Source organism: Macrosteles quadrilineatus, unplaced genomic scaffold (genome assembly GCF_028750875.1).
Source record: "Macrosteles quadrilineatus isolate MER2022 unplaced genomic scaffold, UCM_ALF_1.0 Scaffold_1__1_contigs__length_201487025, whole genome shotgun sequence".
Taxonomy (NCBI): domain Eukaryota; kingdom Metazoa; phylum Arthropoda; class Insecta; order Hemiptera; family Cicadellidae; genus Macrosteles; species Macrosteles quadrilineatus.
Genome location: NW_026542594.1, coordinates 105,248,647 through 105,266,421, shown reverse-complemented (window position 1 = coordinate 105,266,421; position 17,775 = coordinate 105,248,647). Strand labels below are relative to the sequence as shown.

Below are 17,775 nucleotides of genomic sequence, written 5' to 3'. Positions count from 1 at the left end.
CTTCTCTTGTAGAAATAACAGTAATGCTTGATTTATTTCTCTTTGACTCGTCGCCATTATTGTATATTAAACACCAAATTTAATAACAGTTATTTATTAACAAGTTTAACAAGGATTCATAATGTAAAGATGTAGTAACTCTAACTGAAGTCTTATTCTGTTTGTTTTTCATTCATAATAAACAAAGAGCATTTAATTTAATATTATCAGCTGATTGTATGTACAGGATATAATAGCGTAGCTCGAACGGGAAGGTTGAATGACACCATTTTCCAGAAGTTCGTCAATGATTTTTCTGAGTGTTTCCATTTTGGGTGGAGCTAATTTGTATGGGTGAGAGCGAACGGGACGGGTATCTGTCAGACGAATCTCGTACTCTAACAGGTTAGTGACTCCAAGCTTTGGCGTCAGCACATCTGGGAAACGAGAACACAAGGTTCTGATGGCTTCAGCCTCGCAAGTAGTCAGATGCCCTAACGGATCAATTGTTGGCTTGCTGGGTATCTCAGGCTCAACTACCGCAGCACCACCACCAATTTCATCAGCAAAAGATATCAATACCCGTCTCGCAAATCGGAAAAAACACTGACCTCTGCCTAAATCCAAAATTAGGCCAGTGTGTTTGATAAAATCCGCTCCCAAAATGACAGGGAAACAAAGGTCCTTTGCCACCCAAAAACTCCAAACCCAAGAAAAATGTTCAATTTTGAACTTGAAACGGGCTTCATAGATGATGGGAAGGGGTGAATTTGACGCAGTCCAGCAGATAGGGGTTTTTCGCTCAACTTGCTTGATAAGCCCAGACGATTCAAGTTTTTCAAAAAGGGACAAGGAAATGAGGCAACGGGCTGACCCAGAATCCACTAGGGCCTTCTGCACCGTGGAACCTATGAAGATGTTGAGACGTGGGCAAGTTGAGCGCGCCGCTTTCACGCCCATGGAAGCAAGGCCCGCAATCCCCCGCAGCAGAGGCTCAGTCACAGGCACAACACTCTCAGAAGGGGAGGCAACAGGAACATTAATAGGCTTTGACTTTGACTTACTTGAGAAAATTTTCAAATTATTGCCCTTTACTTTATCACCAACAACCTCACAGGAAGGATTGGGCAAATTTTCCTCCTGTGAGCAAACTAGTTTTTTGGACCACGTCCAAAATTTCCACCTTGACGGCAATGCCGCTGAATGTGACCTGGTTGCCCACAACCAGAACAAACAACGGGCTGCCTCTGCCACTGCGGCGGTTCGGGACCCAACCCCACGGGTGCTACGACAGCATGATGACCAGCAAGGGAAGATGCCCCGCTGCTTGGTCTCTCTGAAAATCAGCGTCCTGTACAGATCTCGAAAGGATGGAGAGTCTGTCCAGATCCGCAAAAGATGAAGGTCGTGGCGCAAAAACCAAACGGGAGCGTTCCTCAGGCTTCAACCCCTGAAGCACAATGTCAATGAGCTCAAGCTCACTGATCCCCAAACGCAAGACCCTTTCCACCGTGCGAATGTCCCCCACGTACTGGCTGAGAGACTCGGCTGGCTGCTGAGGACGAAAAACTCTCTCAACTTTCAGCTTTTCCATGACCCGACGGGGCATGAAAAGCTCCAAAACCTCTTGATGAAAAACATCAAAGCTGACGCCTCTGCGCAAGCAATCAAGCAATCTGTCCCCCAACGGTTTCAGACAGTATGGAGCAATGAGTTCCATCAAAGTTGCGTCTGACATGCCAGGGTATTCACGCATGCGCAAAACACTCTCCAGAAAAAAACAAAGACCATTCACATCTAACCCGTCCACCGGCTGGAAACCACTCAGGACAGAAGCAAGGGGATGGGGGAGTTTGCCAAAGGAGTTAGAGATGGAAGGGGAACTATGGACTTGAGAAGGAAAGGGAGATGGGGACTGGACATTCAGCGTAGCCGCAGCCAAGGTGGACGTGTGAGAGGGGGATGGTGTGACATTTGCATTTGACATTTGAACATTTACAGGCAACTGGAGCAGTGTACTCGGCGTAGGCGGAGCATGGGGGGTACCCACTGGAGCCACAACTTCAACAACAGACTTTGGTACTTCGTTTGAAATTTCCGAAGAACGGTTGTCTTCAAAAATTTCAACTTTCTCTTTGACAGACTTTCCTGCCTTAATACTCTGCAAAATACCTTCCAGCTCAAGGATTCTGGGCTCTGGCCTCCACCCAACTCTTGTCTTCATCCTGGATTTCAGGTTGCCCTGAAACCAAGAGTAGACGCTTACGCCAGTGTGTCAGCTGTGTGATGGCCGAACCCTTAGCTGAGCCCATAGGCAAACTACTCCAACTAGCAATTTCCCCACTTAGCTCTTCCATCCTCTCTTTACATGCCTCCAGTTCCTCATTCAAACTAAGAGACTCAACCCAAGCTTGAGGCATGCTAGCAATTTGTCTGAACTGTGTACGCAAAGTGCATACATCAGTTCCAGGAGTCTCCCCCCAGGACCGCACCTCGTACACCAGCTCCGGCTTCCTCAAATATTCCGGCACAATTGACGCCATACCGAGTCTCAACCAGTACTTGACTCAAAACAACAGCCAACAAAAATTTGTTCACAAAACAAACACAGAAATTTAATTCCTAAGGCTTCTGGACGTTGATGCCTACGCACCTGATGGGGCCCAAAAGAATAACCTGCCCATTCATACCGCAAGTACCGCAAGAAAAAACAACAACAAATGACCCACGAACGTACACACACACAAACATACACCGATACATACACTAGACAACACCTAACACTTGTGTGATGGGGTGTACACACAAACTTTTTTTTTTTTTTTTTTTTTTTTTTTTTTTTTTAATATGACCATGCTTTTGACACTCTTGCTCCCGAAGGATGCAAGTAATTACGACCAATTCCACCCGGTGCCTCGGCACAAGGGCGAGCTCCGAATAAAATGTGTTTACGCCCCACCACAACAACAACAAGACCTTTTTCCAAAACTGCCAGGCCAGAACATTTCCAAGAAACCAATCCATCCACGGCTCTTAAAAAAAAAAAAAAAAAAACAGAACGTGGACAGTGATCAGGTCTCTAAGTATCCAAGTCGTGAAACCAAGTTTCACGACAAGGCACCCAGGACGCAACCAGCAAACCACGCTCTGCTACCAGATGAACCATGCCCTCGTGCCTGCACCCAGACTAACGAAATGGAAGCGTGATCCATGCGCAGGCCCGAGGAGCGGCTCACAAAACCTTACTTGACAAAATGAGAACCATGGATGGAGGTTCAAGAACAACACGCCATTTGAAAGAAACGAGCTGTAATTAACCATATAAATAAACAACCACAACAAAACATCAACAATAATACATGATACTCTCAAATAACTTTAAAGGATTTGATCACCCATCTAAGCTGCTGACTTACAGTTATTTCTCTTATTATTCAACATAGGCCAAAGGACCTTACTAGCTTTTACCTTTCAAAAAAAACTTTTAAATTAACAAATTACAACAATGATATATAATGACTCTTTTAAAAAAAATTCATTTCATCTGGTAACTATAGAAAATTTAGGGGCCCCAAATTAGAATTTAATAGAATATTTAATAAAATTATAAAATTTAAAAAAAATCAACAAGTAGCCTAAAGAATTTAAAATTTAAAAAGAATAACAATTAATAAATTTCTGTGCACAAATTAACAAATAACAAAATCTCCAAGTCCAGGACGGTGGTTAGCAATAATTAATTAGGGCTAAAACTTGCGGAATTTGCGGTACTAGTTCATGTTTCTGGGCAAGCAGCACCGGAGGGGGAAGCAGGCATGACGGAAGAGGGGGGCCAAGATCCAAGGGTGGCCAAGAGTTGTAATTCCCACTCCGCCAAGGCTGATGCAGACTACCGGTACTCCATGTTCCTCCTCACGGGCCCCATCAAGGTGCCGGTGGCACGAATAGTTACTCCATGATTGACATAAGTATCCTCTTGAACAAAAATGTGGCGAATAACATTAAAAACATGCCACAAAATTAAGATGGAACAGGATAACAAAATATGCCGACCGAAGTATTGAACAGCCACACAACCTCTGAAGTGCTTGGCGGTGGGAGTAATAAGAACAAAAATCCACAGCCTTGTTCGGGGTCGTGGAAGTAACAAACGAAACACTGAACTAGCCTACTATAAAAAAAAACACTTTGACCATTGATCATGAGTCGTGACATTCGCTCGGTGGAAATAGTCACGGCTCAACAGGACATAGCAGCTCTTCAACGAGCCATGGGGATGTTTGCTCACCACGCAAATCTCATTCCTAAGTTTTCGGAGAAAATACAAGCATTCAGTAATAATCAAAGCCTTCCTTTACCACCAGAATCCATCCAAGCCTTTCGCAAACTGAAATCAGATATATCAGAAGCAGTCAAGTCACCAATCGATGATGAAGAACAGTTCACTGTGGAAACAGATGCCTCTGACCACGCCCTGAGCGCGACTCTATCCCAGGGGGAAGACCCGTTACCTTTTTCTCCAAAAGTTTGACACCAACCGAACGGAAACATCCCATAGTAGAAAAAGAAGCTCAAGCAATTGTGGAGTCATTAAAGCACTGGAGGTATTATCATAGACTAACCAACACAAGTAGACTTGTCATCCCATTGTAAATTTTGAAGCACGTTTTTCGTGTCTAGCTCATGTACGGTGACACTGGGCGCTAGTGTTGACAAAATTTTGTTTCTATTATTTTATGGTTAATTTCTTGATTTGTGCTTTACTGTTTGGTTATATAACTAGGAGACAAGTTATTGTTTATGATTGGATCGTATTATTTTGTTAAACGAGGTTTTAAATGACTGTAATAACTGGAAACAAATTGTAAACAAAACACGACCTCTACATAAACCGTACAGAACTAACAATAAAATTGTCTTCAGCTGTTGCATAAGGATGAGAAATCTACTTGGGGGAGTATGTTTTATCTATGGTATTATCTTGTAGGAAGGGTTTTTCAGTTAATCATAGACCAAAAGTCGGTTGCTTACATGTTTGACAACAAGGCCTCTGGAAAAATAAAAAATGAAAAAAACCAAAGATGGCGCATGGAACTTTCGTGTTACAAATACAATATAGTATACAGACCGGGTGTAGAGAACTCAACTGCCGATACTCTCTCTCGTGTTTGTTCTGTTACAGGAACCCTTAGTCTCATAGACATTCACAATTCACTGTGTCATCCGGGTGTCACGAGACTCCATCACTGGGTTAGAACAAAAAATCTCCCATTTTCACTTGACGATATTAGGAAGGTGACTTCATCTTGTACGGTGTGTGCCAAGTTGAAACCGAGATTCTGTAAGTTTCAAGGGCAATTAATCAAAGCAACAGCACCTTTTGAAAGACTGAATATTGACTTCAAGGGCCCTTTGCCATCTTCAACTAGAAACAAGTACATACTAACTGTTGTAGATGAATTTTCTCAATTCCCGTTCGCTTTTCCTTGTGCTGACATGGCTTCATCGACAGTAATCAAACACTTACAAAGTCTCTTTTATCTATTTGGAATGCCTTCTTATGTTCACTTCGATAGAGGAACCTCTTTCCTGTCTCAAGAGGTTCAACAATTTCTTAACTCCTGTGGAATCGTATCCAGTCGTACAACGCCCTACAACCCCAGAGGAAATGGACAGGCTGAGAGGTATAACGGCATCATATGGAAGACAGTGAACCTTGCTTTGACAACTCACAGTTTGCATGTTAGTCAATGGGAAAAAGTGTTAGAAGAGGTGCTGCACTCCATACGCAGTTTGCTTTGTACTGCCACAAACACTACTCCACATGAGAGGATGTTCAACCACATGAGGAAATCCTTTTATGGCCAATCCTTACCCATGTGGCAAGTTCAACCATGTCAGCAAGTATTCACCTGCAGTAGAAGTTGTGGATCTAGTCAATGCCGGTCCTCAATACGCCAGAATCTGTTCAAGAGATGGCAGAGAATCAACCGTTTCCTTGAGGCACCTGGCTCCTTACGGGAAGGATAACGGATCGCCCATAGATCATGAAACAGATATTGATCAAGTTCGAGAACCTGATGATCCATCAAATCAATCAACCTCTCAATCAAATGGAAGTATACAAACGGCTCAAAAGCGGCGACCTTGTCGAGAACGCAGACCACCTGACTTCTACATCGTCTGATTTGTCAAAATGAAGCCGGGAAGAATGTCATAATATTTTGACTTCTTTCTGTTCCATGTTTAATTTGTTCAAAACTATTGTATTGTAAAACATATGATTTAATCTTTGTTTACATTTAGTCAAAACACAAAATGTTAGGATACTTGTTGTAGTACAGTTTTAGTTGATTAAAACCTTATTAATCTGAGGTGTTTATCATTACAGGCCTAAATAAATTAATTGTGAAATTATAAAAACTTAGCGTTAACTTAAATATACTATAATGTCGGGGTCTTGCATCATTAAACTTTGGAACAAACTTTGGCTCTATCTAAGTAGTTTTATATACAGTGTCATTTGATAAAAACTAAGTAACCTTTTGTAGGCCTACTGTAAGTATTAAAATAACTATGCTACACAATGTAATAATTGTCAAAAGCAATGAGTAACTAAATAGTTAATTAATTAATCGTGATTCATGCAAAATATTATAAGGTACAATGTAATAAAGACACGATTCAGAAGAATGTTGTCTTACTCATAATCTACTAATGGCTGTGACAAGACAGGGCTGCCAGTTGAGCCTTTAGGCCTACCAACCATCCTCATAACCAGAGCAATACATTTACGGATTGACGTGAAAATTATGGTGTTGGTCTAAACAGCAAACTTGACGTTGGTAATCCTGATTAAAGGGGCTTAAATTTAAATAAACAGTATTGTTGCGTATGATTCTAATAACTAATTGTTTTTTAATTTTCCTGTAAGTTTTTGCTGGAATAAAATCTTTAACAAAAATAAAAATCCCACCCAAAAAGTCATGCCCCCCCAAAAATTCTGATGGCGCAAGTTGCACCATGCACCTCTTCTGGGCACCCCTGGAAACATAGGAAAGTTATGACTATGTTCTATGGAACACCACCAAGGAAAAGAAATAGAAATATTTTTTTATTTTTTATTTACAATTGTTATTATGGACAACCTAATGCGGCTTAGTAAGGTTGTAATGAGTAAGGTTGTAGAAAACATTAAAAAACAAGATTAGCTTTTGAAAAATGATAAGATATTTACAAGAAATGTTGATTATATCGATCTGTTATAACATCTTGAGTATTTCCATAACCTTTTGAGTTGAATCTTTTAAAGTCATCAGAAATTATTACTGTTATTCGTTTTAAAATAACGCCTGTAATATTTAGCAATTGCTCAAATTCGAGCAACAGGGACACTAGTAATTATTAAAGGCACAACAACTACTACACTAGGGAAACAATAGGCCTTCTATAGAGCTTCATCACAATAGGCTTAAAACAATTAACAGAAAACAATATTTTTGTAAACAATGAAATAAAAGGTTGATAAGTTGTACAATATAAACAAGTTTAATCCTTTTAAAAACATATTTTGACAGGTCTGATATTTTATTTTGCAATAAAGTCTGGACTGGACTATCTCACTGTGAAAATCAGAACTAAGATAGTCAGATAAAGGTTATCAAAAGTTATCATTTGCCGGTTATCTATTATATTACATAGTAACAAAAAACGTTGGTCTCAGTTCCAAAATTTATTGGGATATTTATTTTTGGAAAATTCGCATTACACTTAATCATAAAAAGTTATTTTGAGATCTTCCATAAAATCAACCAACAGATTTCTTTGTTGAAGCTCATTTGTCTATAATAATGTCTTACATTAAAAAAGTTCAGTTTTGAAAAGGATAAGTGACAGCTAAAGAAATAAGCAAAACATCAGTTTCAAATTTATAAAAAGTAGCTTCCAAATTCATACAAAACATCTATATATTGTAATTTTCTTACTGTTTGCATCAAAATATATCAATAACATTATTTTCATAACTTGAAAAAAATTGAAAGCAGGAGCCTGAGTGGATACAGCAATGTTTATAGAATCTTTTTTTATTTTCACAATCATTGACATAGGCCTAGTTTTAGAATTAATGATCTATGATAAAGTTATACCAACCGCATAATTGTGTAAAATCTTAGGTATTAAAAAAATTTTGTTTTTCTTTTCCGAGTTTATTTGGCTCTTCTACCCGAACGATTTTCATGATTGGGGTCTCGAATTGAAGGTATGTACGCACGGATTTGCCATCAAGCATCGGCATATTTATCTATAATCCCACACGGCTTATTTGTAAACGAAATTTGCTCCCCATGTATTTCTTATGGTAGTTAAATTTGGTTTTTCTTTTCCGAGTTCTTTTGGCTTTTCTACCCGACCGATTTTCATGATTGAGGTCTCAAATTGAAGGCATGCACGCAAAGATTTGCCATCAAGCATCGGCATATATTTATCCATAATCCCACTCGGTGTATAGGTAAACGAAATTCGCTCCCCATGTATTTCTTAATGGGTTAAATTTGGTTTTTCTTTGCCGAGTTTGTTTGGCTCTTTTACCCTACCGATTTTCAAGATTGAGGTCTCGAATTGAAGGTATGCACGCACAGATTTGCCATCAAGCATCGGCATATATTTATCTATAATCCCACTTGTATTATATTTAATTTCAATGGATCAGCAGTCTGAAATTGTGGAAAATACAATTTGGCAGTTCTTCTTGTTTAAATTGAAACTGTCGAAGCAAATTCTGAGTATTCTTATTGCAACCATTGAGACCAATCAATATTTATTTTTTAAATCCTCACCTCAGAACTTTTAAAGCCAAAGGAGCAAAATCCATGGTCAGTATTGAAGTGTGAATAGTCATATTACCATTCTTGGTATGGTAGATATATTTTTGTAAAATTTAAGCCCAGTCTTAAGTTTAGTAGTTTTTGCGCCTATTAGTAATACACATACAGACACCATTAGATTTTTATATAGCTTAATAGTATAGATTAAGTAGAGCAAAAATAAACATGTGAAAATAAACATGTCGGGACCACGTAAGTTTGCAGTTGGTGGCAGCCAATCACAAGATAAGGCTAGTGTAACGTTGCCACATCGCCCGTTTACAACACTAATTAAAATACTAAGCAATATTTTCAACTCAGCTGGTATTATTAGATTTGGCAACACCGCACGGTTCTCATTGGTTAATTAAAAATCATATAGTAAATAGGCTCCTCCCTCACCTGCAAACTTACGTGGTCCCGACTCCTAGGTATACATTTTTGTGTAAATACCTGCATTCAATATAAATAAATAAATACTTTATTGTCTTTTGACAATATACATTGAATCAACAGTACAAAGCCAATAGATATCCAAAAATATTCATGGGATATAATTGGGACAAGGTGGATGTGCAAGGCTACACTAAAAAAAACAGGCCGTAATGCTCGTCAAGCATGACGTCACGATAGAAGACGGCTATGACGTATAAGTATTTATTTATTTATTTATTTTCCAATGAAAGATTAAAACAAGCAGCTGATCACAAACGGCAAAATTACGTCATTGCCGTCTTCTATCGTGACGTCATGCTTGATGAGCATTACGGCCTGTTTTTTTAGTGTGGCCTTGTGGATGTGTTTGGATATGTTAATAAAGCAAATAGATATCAATTGTATAGCCGTACAATATCCAAGAATATGTTGAGATATGTTTGGATATCCATGAGATGTCCAAACATATCCGTAATTTGGATATGTTTGTGACAGCTATCTATCCCATGGATATCCATAAAATATCTACGGATATCTGATGGATTTTCCTGGATATCCATTTAGATATTTTTGGATATCAAATAGATATCTGGTAGATATCTTGTGCCGTCTGGGAATTAATTAATTTTTTACTTAAGTTTAACTCTTTATAATTTCATTTAAAAATTTTGATGCATTTTTCATTGAAGTCTTCAATAGAATAGATCGGATCTTGAGTAAGGATTTGTTTTCATTTTAGCGAATTTCCCATATAGGGAATAAGCTATTACCGTAGTACTCATGGTAAGACCTGGACGCGGGACCGATTTTTTTTTCGTTTTGAGGTCCCTAGAGGCCAAAAACATCATCCGTTCAAATTCATATATATATATATTTATTTATATATATATATACACATATATGTGTCCGTCAGCACGATAACTCAAGCAAAAATGATCCGATTTTGATGAAATTTGGTACAAACGTGTAAACCTACGTTTATTTGAACGAGTTCGCGATCCAGCATGATCGGACCATTGGAATGGGGGTTTACGGGGGGTTTTATGGGGTAAAAATAGGGTTTTCCCATTTTTGAACCAAAAAACATAAAATTTAGCAATTTCTTTCCAAACCATTTTGTAGAGCTTAAAAAACAAATAATTTAGTATATTGAAGCATTATTATGCGCCTAATGGTTACGGAGAAAATTCCAAAAAATTGTAAATTTAAAATTCCCATGTTATTCTTATGGAGAATAAGTAAACTGTTGTAGTTTGCTTGTTTATGAACATATTTTTATCAAATTTGGAAAATGTTTTTATTTCTTACTAAATATTAAAATTTTACAAAAAAAAACAGTTTTACCCTCCCTGATGTAGCAAACCTAAGTACTTGGTAAACTAATTGACTAATTCTATTTAAATAGGGAATAAATGTTATATTTTTAAGTAGACATTTCAGTGTAAATACAATCAGTCAAATGGAAATTCGCTTAGTCTGCAGGTTTGCTGCGGCGGGGGTATTTTTGTATTCTTTTAATTTTAAGTTTTGAATATTATTTGGTAATTTGTTAAATAATTTTCTTCCATTTGTAATAGAGATGTTTGTCATAAACCTTTGTTTTGTGGAAAGTAGAAGAAAATATTTATAATTTTCTCAAATCATAATTCTTTTCACATAACCCATGTAGCACAGATGGTTGGGCCAACGTTGGCCAACTGTGGGACAGTTGGTCGATGGTTGGTTGGAGCTTCCACAACCAACCAACCGTTGTCCAACTGTATATCTCGTAGTTGGGCCAACCAATATTTACAACTGTGGACCAACATTGGTTCATTGTTAATTAAATACATTAATATGCATTGCTGGGTATCATATACATCAAGCCAACCGTTGTCCAACCGTTTTTCACTCCGTTGGACCAACAAAAGATACTTTTGTTGGACCAACGATGGTCCATAGTTGAGTTTACACGACTTTCATTCTCTGGATCTAGCTTTCACAACATAATTATAATAATGCAAATATTTTTTAATTAATATTCTTTAACTTATTTGCAACAATTTAAGGGGAAAGATTAATTAATCATATAACAGTCAATTATAATAACATTAATAATCTAACGGTAGTTAAATAATCTTGCCTATATTCAAATACCAGTATCCTCTCTTACTCCAAAAAAAATATCAACTACACTTGATGCATAAACAGATTAACAGAATCATATTATATACTGTAGTATCAAAAATGTTTTAAGTATTGCGACCATTGCAACTGTCGGCTACTCTTTGAGCACTTGAAAACTCTCGATATCAATAATCACATATAGCTCAGTGACAAAGTAAGAGGCTCATAAGTCGAAGGACCCGGGTTCGAGACCCGTCTGGGCAAAAAAATTTTGTTCTAGCTTTTTTTCAAAATTTGTTTTTATGAACTATTTAATCAATTTTCTCAACTAATAATTATGCTTTTCATACTAAATCTTTATTTTTTTGTGTGAAATAAAATGGTTGGTTGGATATCAGTTGTGTTATGGTTAGTTGGCCATCAGTATTTTTGGATGGTTGGGCCATTGTTTGACAATGGTTGGTTGGAAAACAGTTTAAAGAGGTGACATTTCTACCGTTGGCCAACTGTGTGGCTCCACAATTTACCAACGTTGGCCCAACCAACTGTGCTACATGGGAATTCATCATTTTTCCAGAATTTCTCAAAATTGTTCTTTAAAAATAGTAATGTTTCGTAAATATATATTGAGTAAAAGGTCATAAACTGGTAATTTTTTTACAGGATTGGTGTGGTTTAAATTTAAAAATAATTCTTAATGCAAACTTTTGTAATTTAACCATTTGTTTAGTTTTTGATGAATGAAGTTGAGCTCTAAATAGGTATCTATATCTATATAGATATAATACGTGAAGCCGTTTTTTTTTAACGCAACTCCTCCCTTATTTGTGGACCAATTTCAACTTTTAAGGTGTCAAAAGATTCGTTTCAAAAAGTAGTTTTGCAATAAGGTTCCAAAATTTTAAAACTCCTACTCTTAAGGGCGTGAGACCCTCTCAAAGGTCGGGGTTTCCCCATAAGAAATACACGGAACAAATTTAAAAACAAAAAAACAGCTGTTTATAAAAAGAAACTCATTAGCTTTTTGAGAGTAAATATTAATGTTTGTAATATTGAGTAGGTTAAGACCAAGTTAAACAGTTAATCAGTTTTGTTGGAAAAACAGAAAATGCCTCAAGTTCAAAGAAGAAATATTGAAAACGTGAGGAGGAGACAATTAATAATAAGATATCTTATGCGTATGAGGAGAATAGAAAAAGAGAGGCCTGGTCTAACAGATACCCATCCAGATACAAATTCACTTGGTGGGATGAATAATATTTGATTAGAGGGAAGTCTCAAATCAAAGAAATAAAATGACCCAAACTTAAATTACTTAACACAGGCTATCAGTAAGGCAACAGTTTTCTTCAATTCTCAATGCTGGAAAAACTTTGTTGTAACATGTTAATTCGAATTAAAGCAGATCGTTTAGCATTCATTAGAATTTATCAGTTAAAACCAACGAGCCCATTGTGAGCAGAAATAACGTAGATGAACCTTTTACGACGCAAATAGAGATATTTAAAATTAGTTTCTAACAAGTGTTTAAACAACTCTAAGACGTAACTAGAATTACTCAAATTTAAGCATAACGTTTTCCTCGGAGTTATGTTTCATACTATGCGGCTCATTGAGCTGCACGGGTTCTCTAGTTGCATATCTAATGCTGGAAATAATTAATGAATCATATACATTAAGTAATTAATGTGTCTTCACTACAGAACATAGACAATCGTCTTAGTATAAAAATAATTTGGGAAAGTTTTTTACATAAGTGCTCAATATGTGAGTTGAAATTTAAATTTTGGTCTATAATAATTTCTAGGAATTTGATTGTTTCTACTTCTTTTAATATGTTGATCATAAATTAAAAAATATTTAAGTTGAAATCTTTTATTTAATTTTATCTCTGGTTGAAAATTATATTATAATTATAGCTATAAGTTAAATACCCCGCCGCAGCAAACCTGCCGACTAAGCAGGCCCACTTTTATAAACGGGCAGACTGGGCATATGCCCAGGGGCGCCGGTGGTGTGGGGGGCGCCCGAGGGGCGTCCTGAACCACCGCCGCACTAGGAAAAATAGGGTTTTATCAACCGGGATCTCAAAAATAAAATGGGTGATTTCAACTTGTAGTTAAGTGATTTTCCCTCATTACAAAAGTAAATAAATACAGTACAACAAAATTGAAAATACTCGACCTTCAGGTTATAGGCCTACCTCAAGTAGTCAGGGAAAGGCAGACAGCAGTGTGAACCGGGCGCACTCACTATACTATCAGAGGCAGGGCGGTAGGCCTGCATGGAGGAAGGAAAATACATAGGTGTGCTATTCCTGTCGTATGCTGACGTTACTCAGATTTCAAACACCATTTTACCATTGGGAAAAATTATAAAAACAATAAAAATCAAATCAAAACAAATATATACTTATATAGCAATACATCAGCTGATTTTTTTGTTTGCAATTTGGGTGACGTCAGCAAATTACGGGAATAGCACCTAGGCCAGCTGTAGTCTACATGCCTACGGTTGACGTGCCCCTCCTCTCCCTCCAAGTCCCACTCCCATCCCCACAAGTCACAACTACCAACTACCGCGCGGCGCCAGTCCGAGTCCAGTACTCCTCCCCTATACTCCGCGCCAAAGCTGGTGGCGGCTGAGGGATTAGGACGGCCAGGTCGGTGAGCAGGTCCGACCTATGTAGTCCTACCTGGCGGTCCTAATCCCTCAGCCGCCACCAGCTTTGGCGCGGAGTATAGGTTGTGTTCGTGTTGTGCCTGCTGCACAGTCGTAAAATCAGTCACAACACAACCTAAACTGTGACAGCCACTAGTTAGTGTTGACACTCACGCTGCAGTTAGTGAACCAGTAATAAATAAATAGGCCTAGAGAAGTGTTGATACGAGTAAGTAGGCCTATAAAAAGTGAAAAATGCATAAAAATCTAGTGGAGCCGAGAGCCGCAAGCTGTTGGCTCAAAGAAAACAAAATCAAGAAGTAGTTTTAAAGAAAGTGAAATGTATTAACCAGTATTTCCATTGATACGGAATTGAAAACTCCCTCTCGAAACAAAACTGGTAAAAAACACGCTAATGTAGCCTATATATAATATGCACGGGCCTATAGTAGGAACCATGGAAAAACATACTCAGCACACTGTACTGTACTGAACAGTAATCAAATCACTGCGTAGTGCAATAAGCTATTGGCGCAGGACAAGAGGCATTCGCATAGCAACTACTGTCAAGTTCATTGCACTCATCCCAATCCCCAACCCACCAGCTGTGAATTTAGGCGAACTGATGAGCCAACCCCCCTTCCCTCTTCCTCTCCCTACACTGCTGATATATATAAGGGGGCGCTGCTTTTGGGTTTGCCCAGGGCGCCACTGACCCTTAACGCGGCCCTGCGACTAAGCGAATTTCCATTTGTCTGATTTGATTTTCAATTCTATTTAAATAATTTTAGGTTTAACAAGTACCTAGGTTTGCTGCTGCAAGAAAACTAATAAAGTGTGTTTTTAGTAAAACATTAATAGCTTAGTACAAAATAAATAAATTTGCCAAGTTTGATCAAAAAAATATATCCATAAACATTCTCTATAAGAATAACATGGGATTTTAGCGAATTTCCCATATAGGGAATATTAGCGAATTTCCCATATAGGGAGTAAGCTATTACCGTAGTACTCATGGTAAGACCTGGACCCGGGACCGATTTTTTGTTTGTTTTGAGGTCCCTAGAAGCCAAAAACACCATCCGTTCAAATTTATATATATACTAGCTGTACCCGCGGGCTTTGCCCCGCTTAACTTCATAAGTATTCGCATGGCTCAATCACGTCCTGGTTGAAGTTCGTTCGCTACGCTCACTCACCTTAAGGTTGGAAATCGTTCGCTGCGCTCACTTGTTTTCAGGTTAGCTCGTTCGCTACGCCAACTCGCCTCCAGTTTGATGTTCGTTCGCTACGCTCACTCACCTTTTGGTTGCAAATTAGCCGTTGTCATAAATTTAAAAAAGTCATACCTTTTATTGTTTATAATACAGTACTTTGATAATGGTTTTTATGTTTTAATATTTAACATTAGAGAATTTAAACGTTGTTAAGTGCACAGGTGTGCTGCGATTGGGGTTTAATACATTTGGACTTATTCAAAAGTAAAATAGTTTTCTGTTCTGCAATCTGTAGAAACACTGTGGCACTATTTCAAATCATGACTAATGCTAATACAGAATGTTGTGATTATTCAAACCTACAAAACAGTTGGTGAAAGTAAACATCTGCTTTTAAATTATATTTATTTTTAAACATTGTAGATCAAAAAGTCTGACATTGGCCCACTTAAAACCCTTTGGGGCTGAGCCCTTTTGACGGATCTGCACCAAACTTCACTCGAACCATCCTTGAAAGATGCTTAATAATGCCTGAAAGTTTCATTACACTCTGTCGAGCGGTTTCGGAGTCCATAACGTATATACACACACACACATACATACATAGTTCCTCTTTTATAGATATAGAGATATATTTATATATACCTATATATATATATGTGTGTGTCCGTTAGCGCGATAACTCGAGCAAAAATAATCCGATTATGATAAAATTTGGTACAAACGTGTAAACCTACGTTTATTCAAACGAGTTCGCGAACCAGCATGATCGGACCATGGGAACGGGGATTTATGGGGGCTTTTATGGGGTAAAAATGGGTTTTTCCCATTTTTGACCCAAAAAACATAAAATTTTGCAATTACTTTTCAAACAATTTTGTAGATCTTAAAAAACAAATAATTTAGTATATTGAAGCGTTATAATGCGCCTAATGGTTACGGAGAAAATTCCAAAAAATTTTAAATTTAAAATTCTCATGTTATTCTTATGGAGAATAAGTAAACTGTTGTAGGTAGTTTGCTTGTTTTTAACATATTTTGCCCGAATTTGGAAAATGTTTTTATTTCTTTCTAACTATTAACAATTTACATAAAAAAAGACTTTTACCCCCCTGTTGCAGCAAACCTAAGTATGTGTTAAACTGATTCTATTTAAATAGGGAATAAATGTGATATTTTTAAGGAGACATTTTAGTGTAAATCCAATCAGGCAAATGGAAATTCGCTTAGTCTGCAGGTTTGCTGCAGCGGGGGTATCTTAATTTAAATTTTTTTAAATTTTCTCCGTTACCAATAACCGTACAAAAATGCATTTGATATACTCAATTATTTGTTCTTTAAGCTCTTTAAAAAGGTCTAGAGAGAAATTAAGAAACATTGTGTTTTGAGGGCCAAAGATGAGAAAAATAAATTTTTACCCCATTAAACCCCCCGTAAAGCCCCGTTCCCATGTTCCGATCATGCTAGTTCGCAATCTCATTCAAGTTTATCCTGCCCTTTAAACCAGTAGTAGTAGGTAGTAGTGTAGTTTGGTTGTACCTTTAAACCAAATTTCATAAAAAAATACTCAAGTTATCGAGTTCATGGATATATATACAGTATATATATATAAATTTGAACGAATGGTGTTTCTGGCCTCTGGGGACATCAAAATGAAAAAGTAAATCGGTCCCGGGCCTAGGTCTTACTGTGCCACCTACGGTAATAGCTACTTCCCTAAGGAAATTCGCTAAAAAAGATAGTAGCCTAACACTACAGTTAATGAACTCTGCGAGATTTTACAGGTAGAGTTACTTTAAACTATATTTTTAAGCAAAACACTAATTTTTTCAATCTTATTTTAATGGTCTATGTTGACTTTACAATAAGATTAAGATAAAAACCAAGGAAAGTTCAGTCTCGATTGTAAACTCCGAAGTTCATGTGGGTCCGTGTGTTAGTATCTAAAGGTCATCATGGTTTTACTGACCTTTTTGTATAAAAAAAAAGTTATTTTAGAAAAAGTTATTTTTACAAAATCTAAAAAACCAATATATGTTGAGAACAGTTTTTTATTGGAATAGAAGGACCAATATTTAAGGTAACATAATACTCACTACAGCAGGATTGGCGTTAGCAAACACAAGAAAAACTCCAGCGAGATCAGAGTTTGATATCCACATTTTTGATCCAGTAATAAGGTAATCGCTTCCATCTTTTTTGGCAACAGTTTTTAATGCAAATGCATCTGACCCAGAGGTTGGCTCGGAGAGACAGAAACTGCCAGGCTAAAATTATCACACATATAAAGATAAAAGTAGATAGAACATAGGTGCCACTCTCTCAAATATTAATTTTTAGTCCAAAGAGAAAAGAGGGTTTGGTTTATAACAGGGTCCAAACAAATCTCATTCCAGTTGTGTTTCATAATTGTGTTAAGTATTTTTAGCTGTGTATGTGTTTAAGCTCTGTTTGGGTGGTGGTATGGTGTTACTGTATTGCAATAACTCACGCCAGTCAGCCTGATCCTGTTA

General features: G+C 37.4%; 1 protein-coding gene across 1 annotated transcript in view; it reads right to left on the bottom strand.

Moving 5' to 3' along the window:
• Window positions 1–17,775, bottom strand: part of LOC129004648 (short/branched chain specific acyl-CoA dehydrogenase, mitochondrial) — an 87,213-nt gene that overhangs the window by 54,698 nt on the left and 14,740 nt on the right. Inside the window, exon 5 of the mRNA XM_054433225.1 lies at window positions 17,359–17,529. Within this exon, the coding sequence (XP_054289200.1) occupies window positions 17,359–17,529 (171 nt within the window). The remainder of the gene's footprint in view (window positions 1–17,358; window positions 17,530–17,775) is intronic.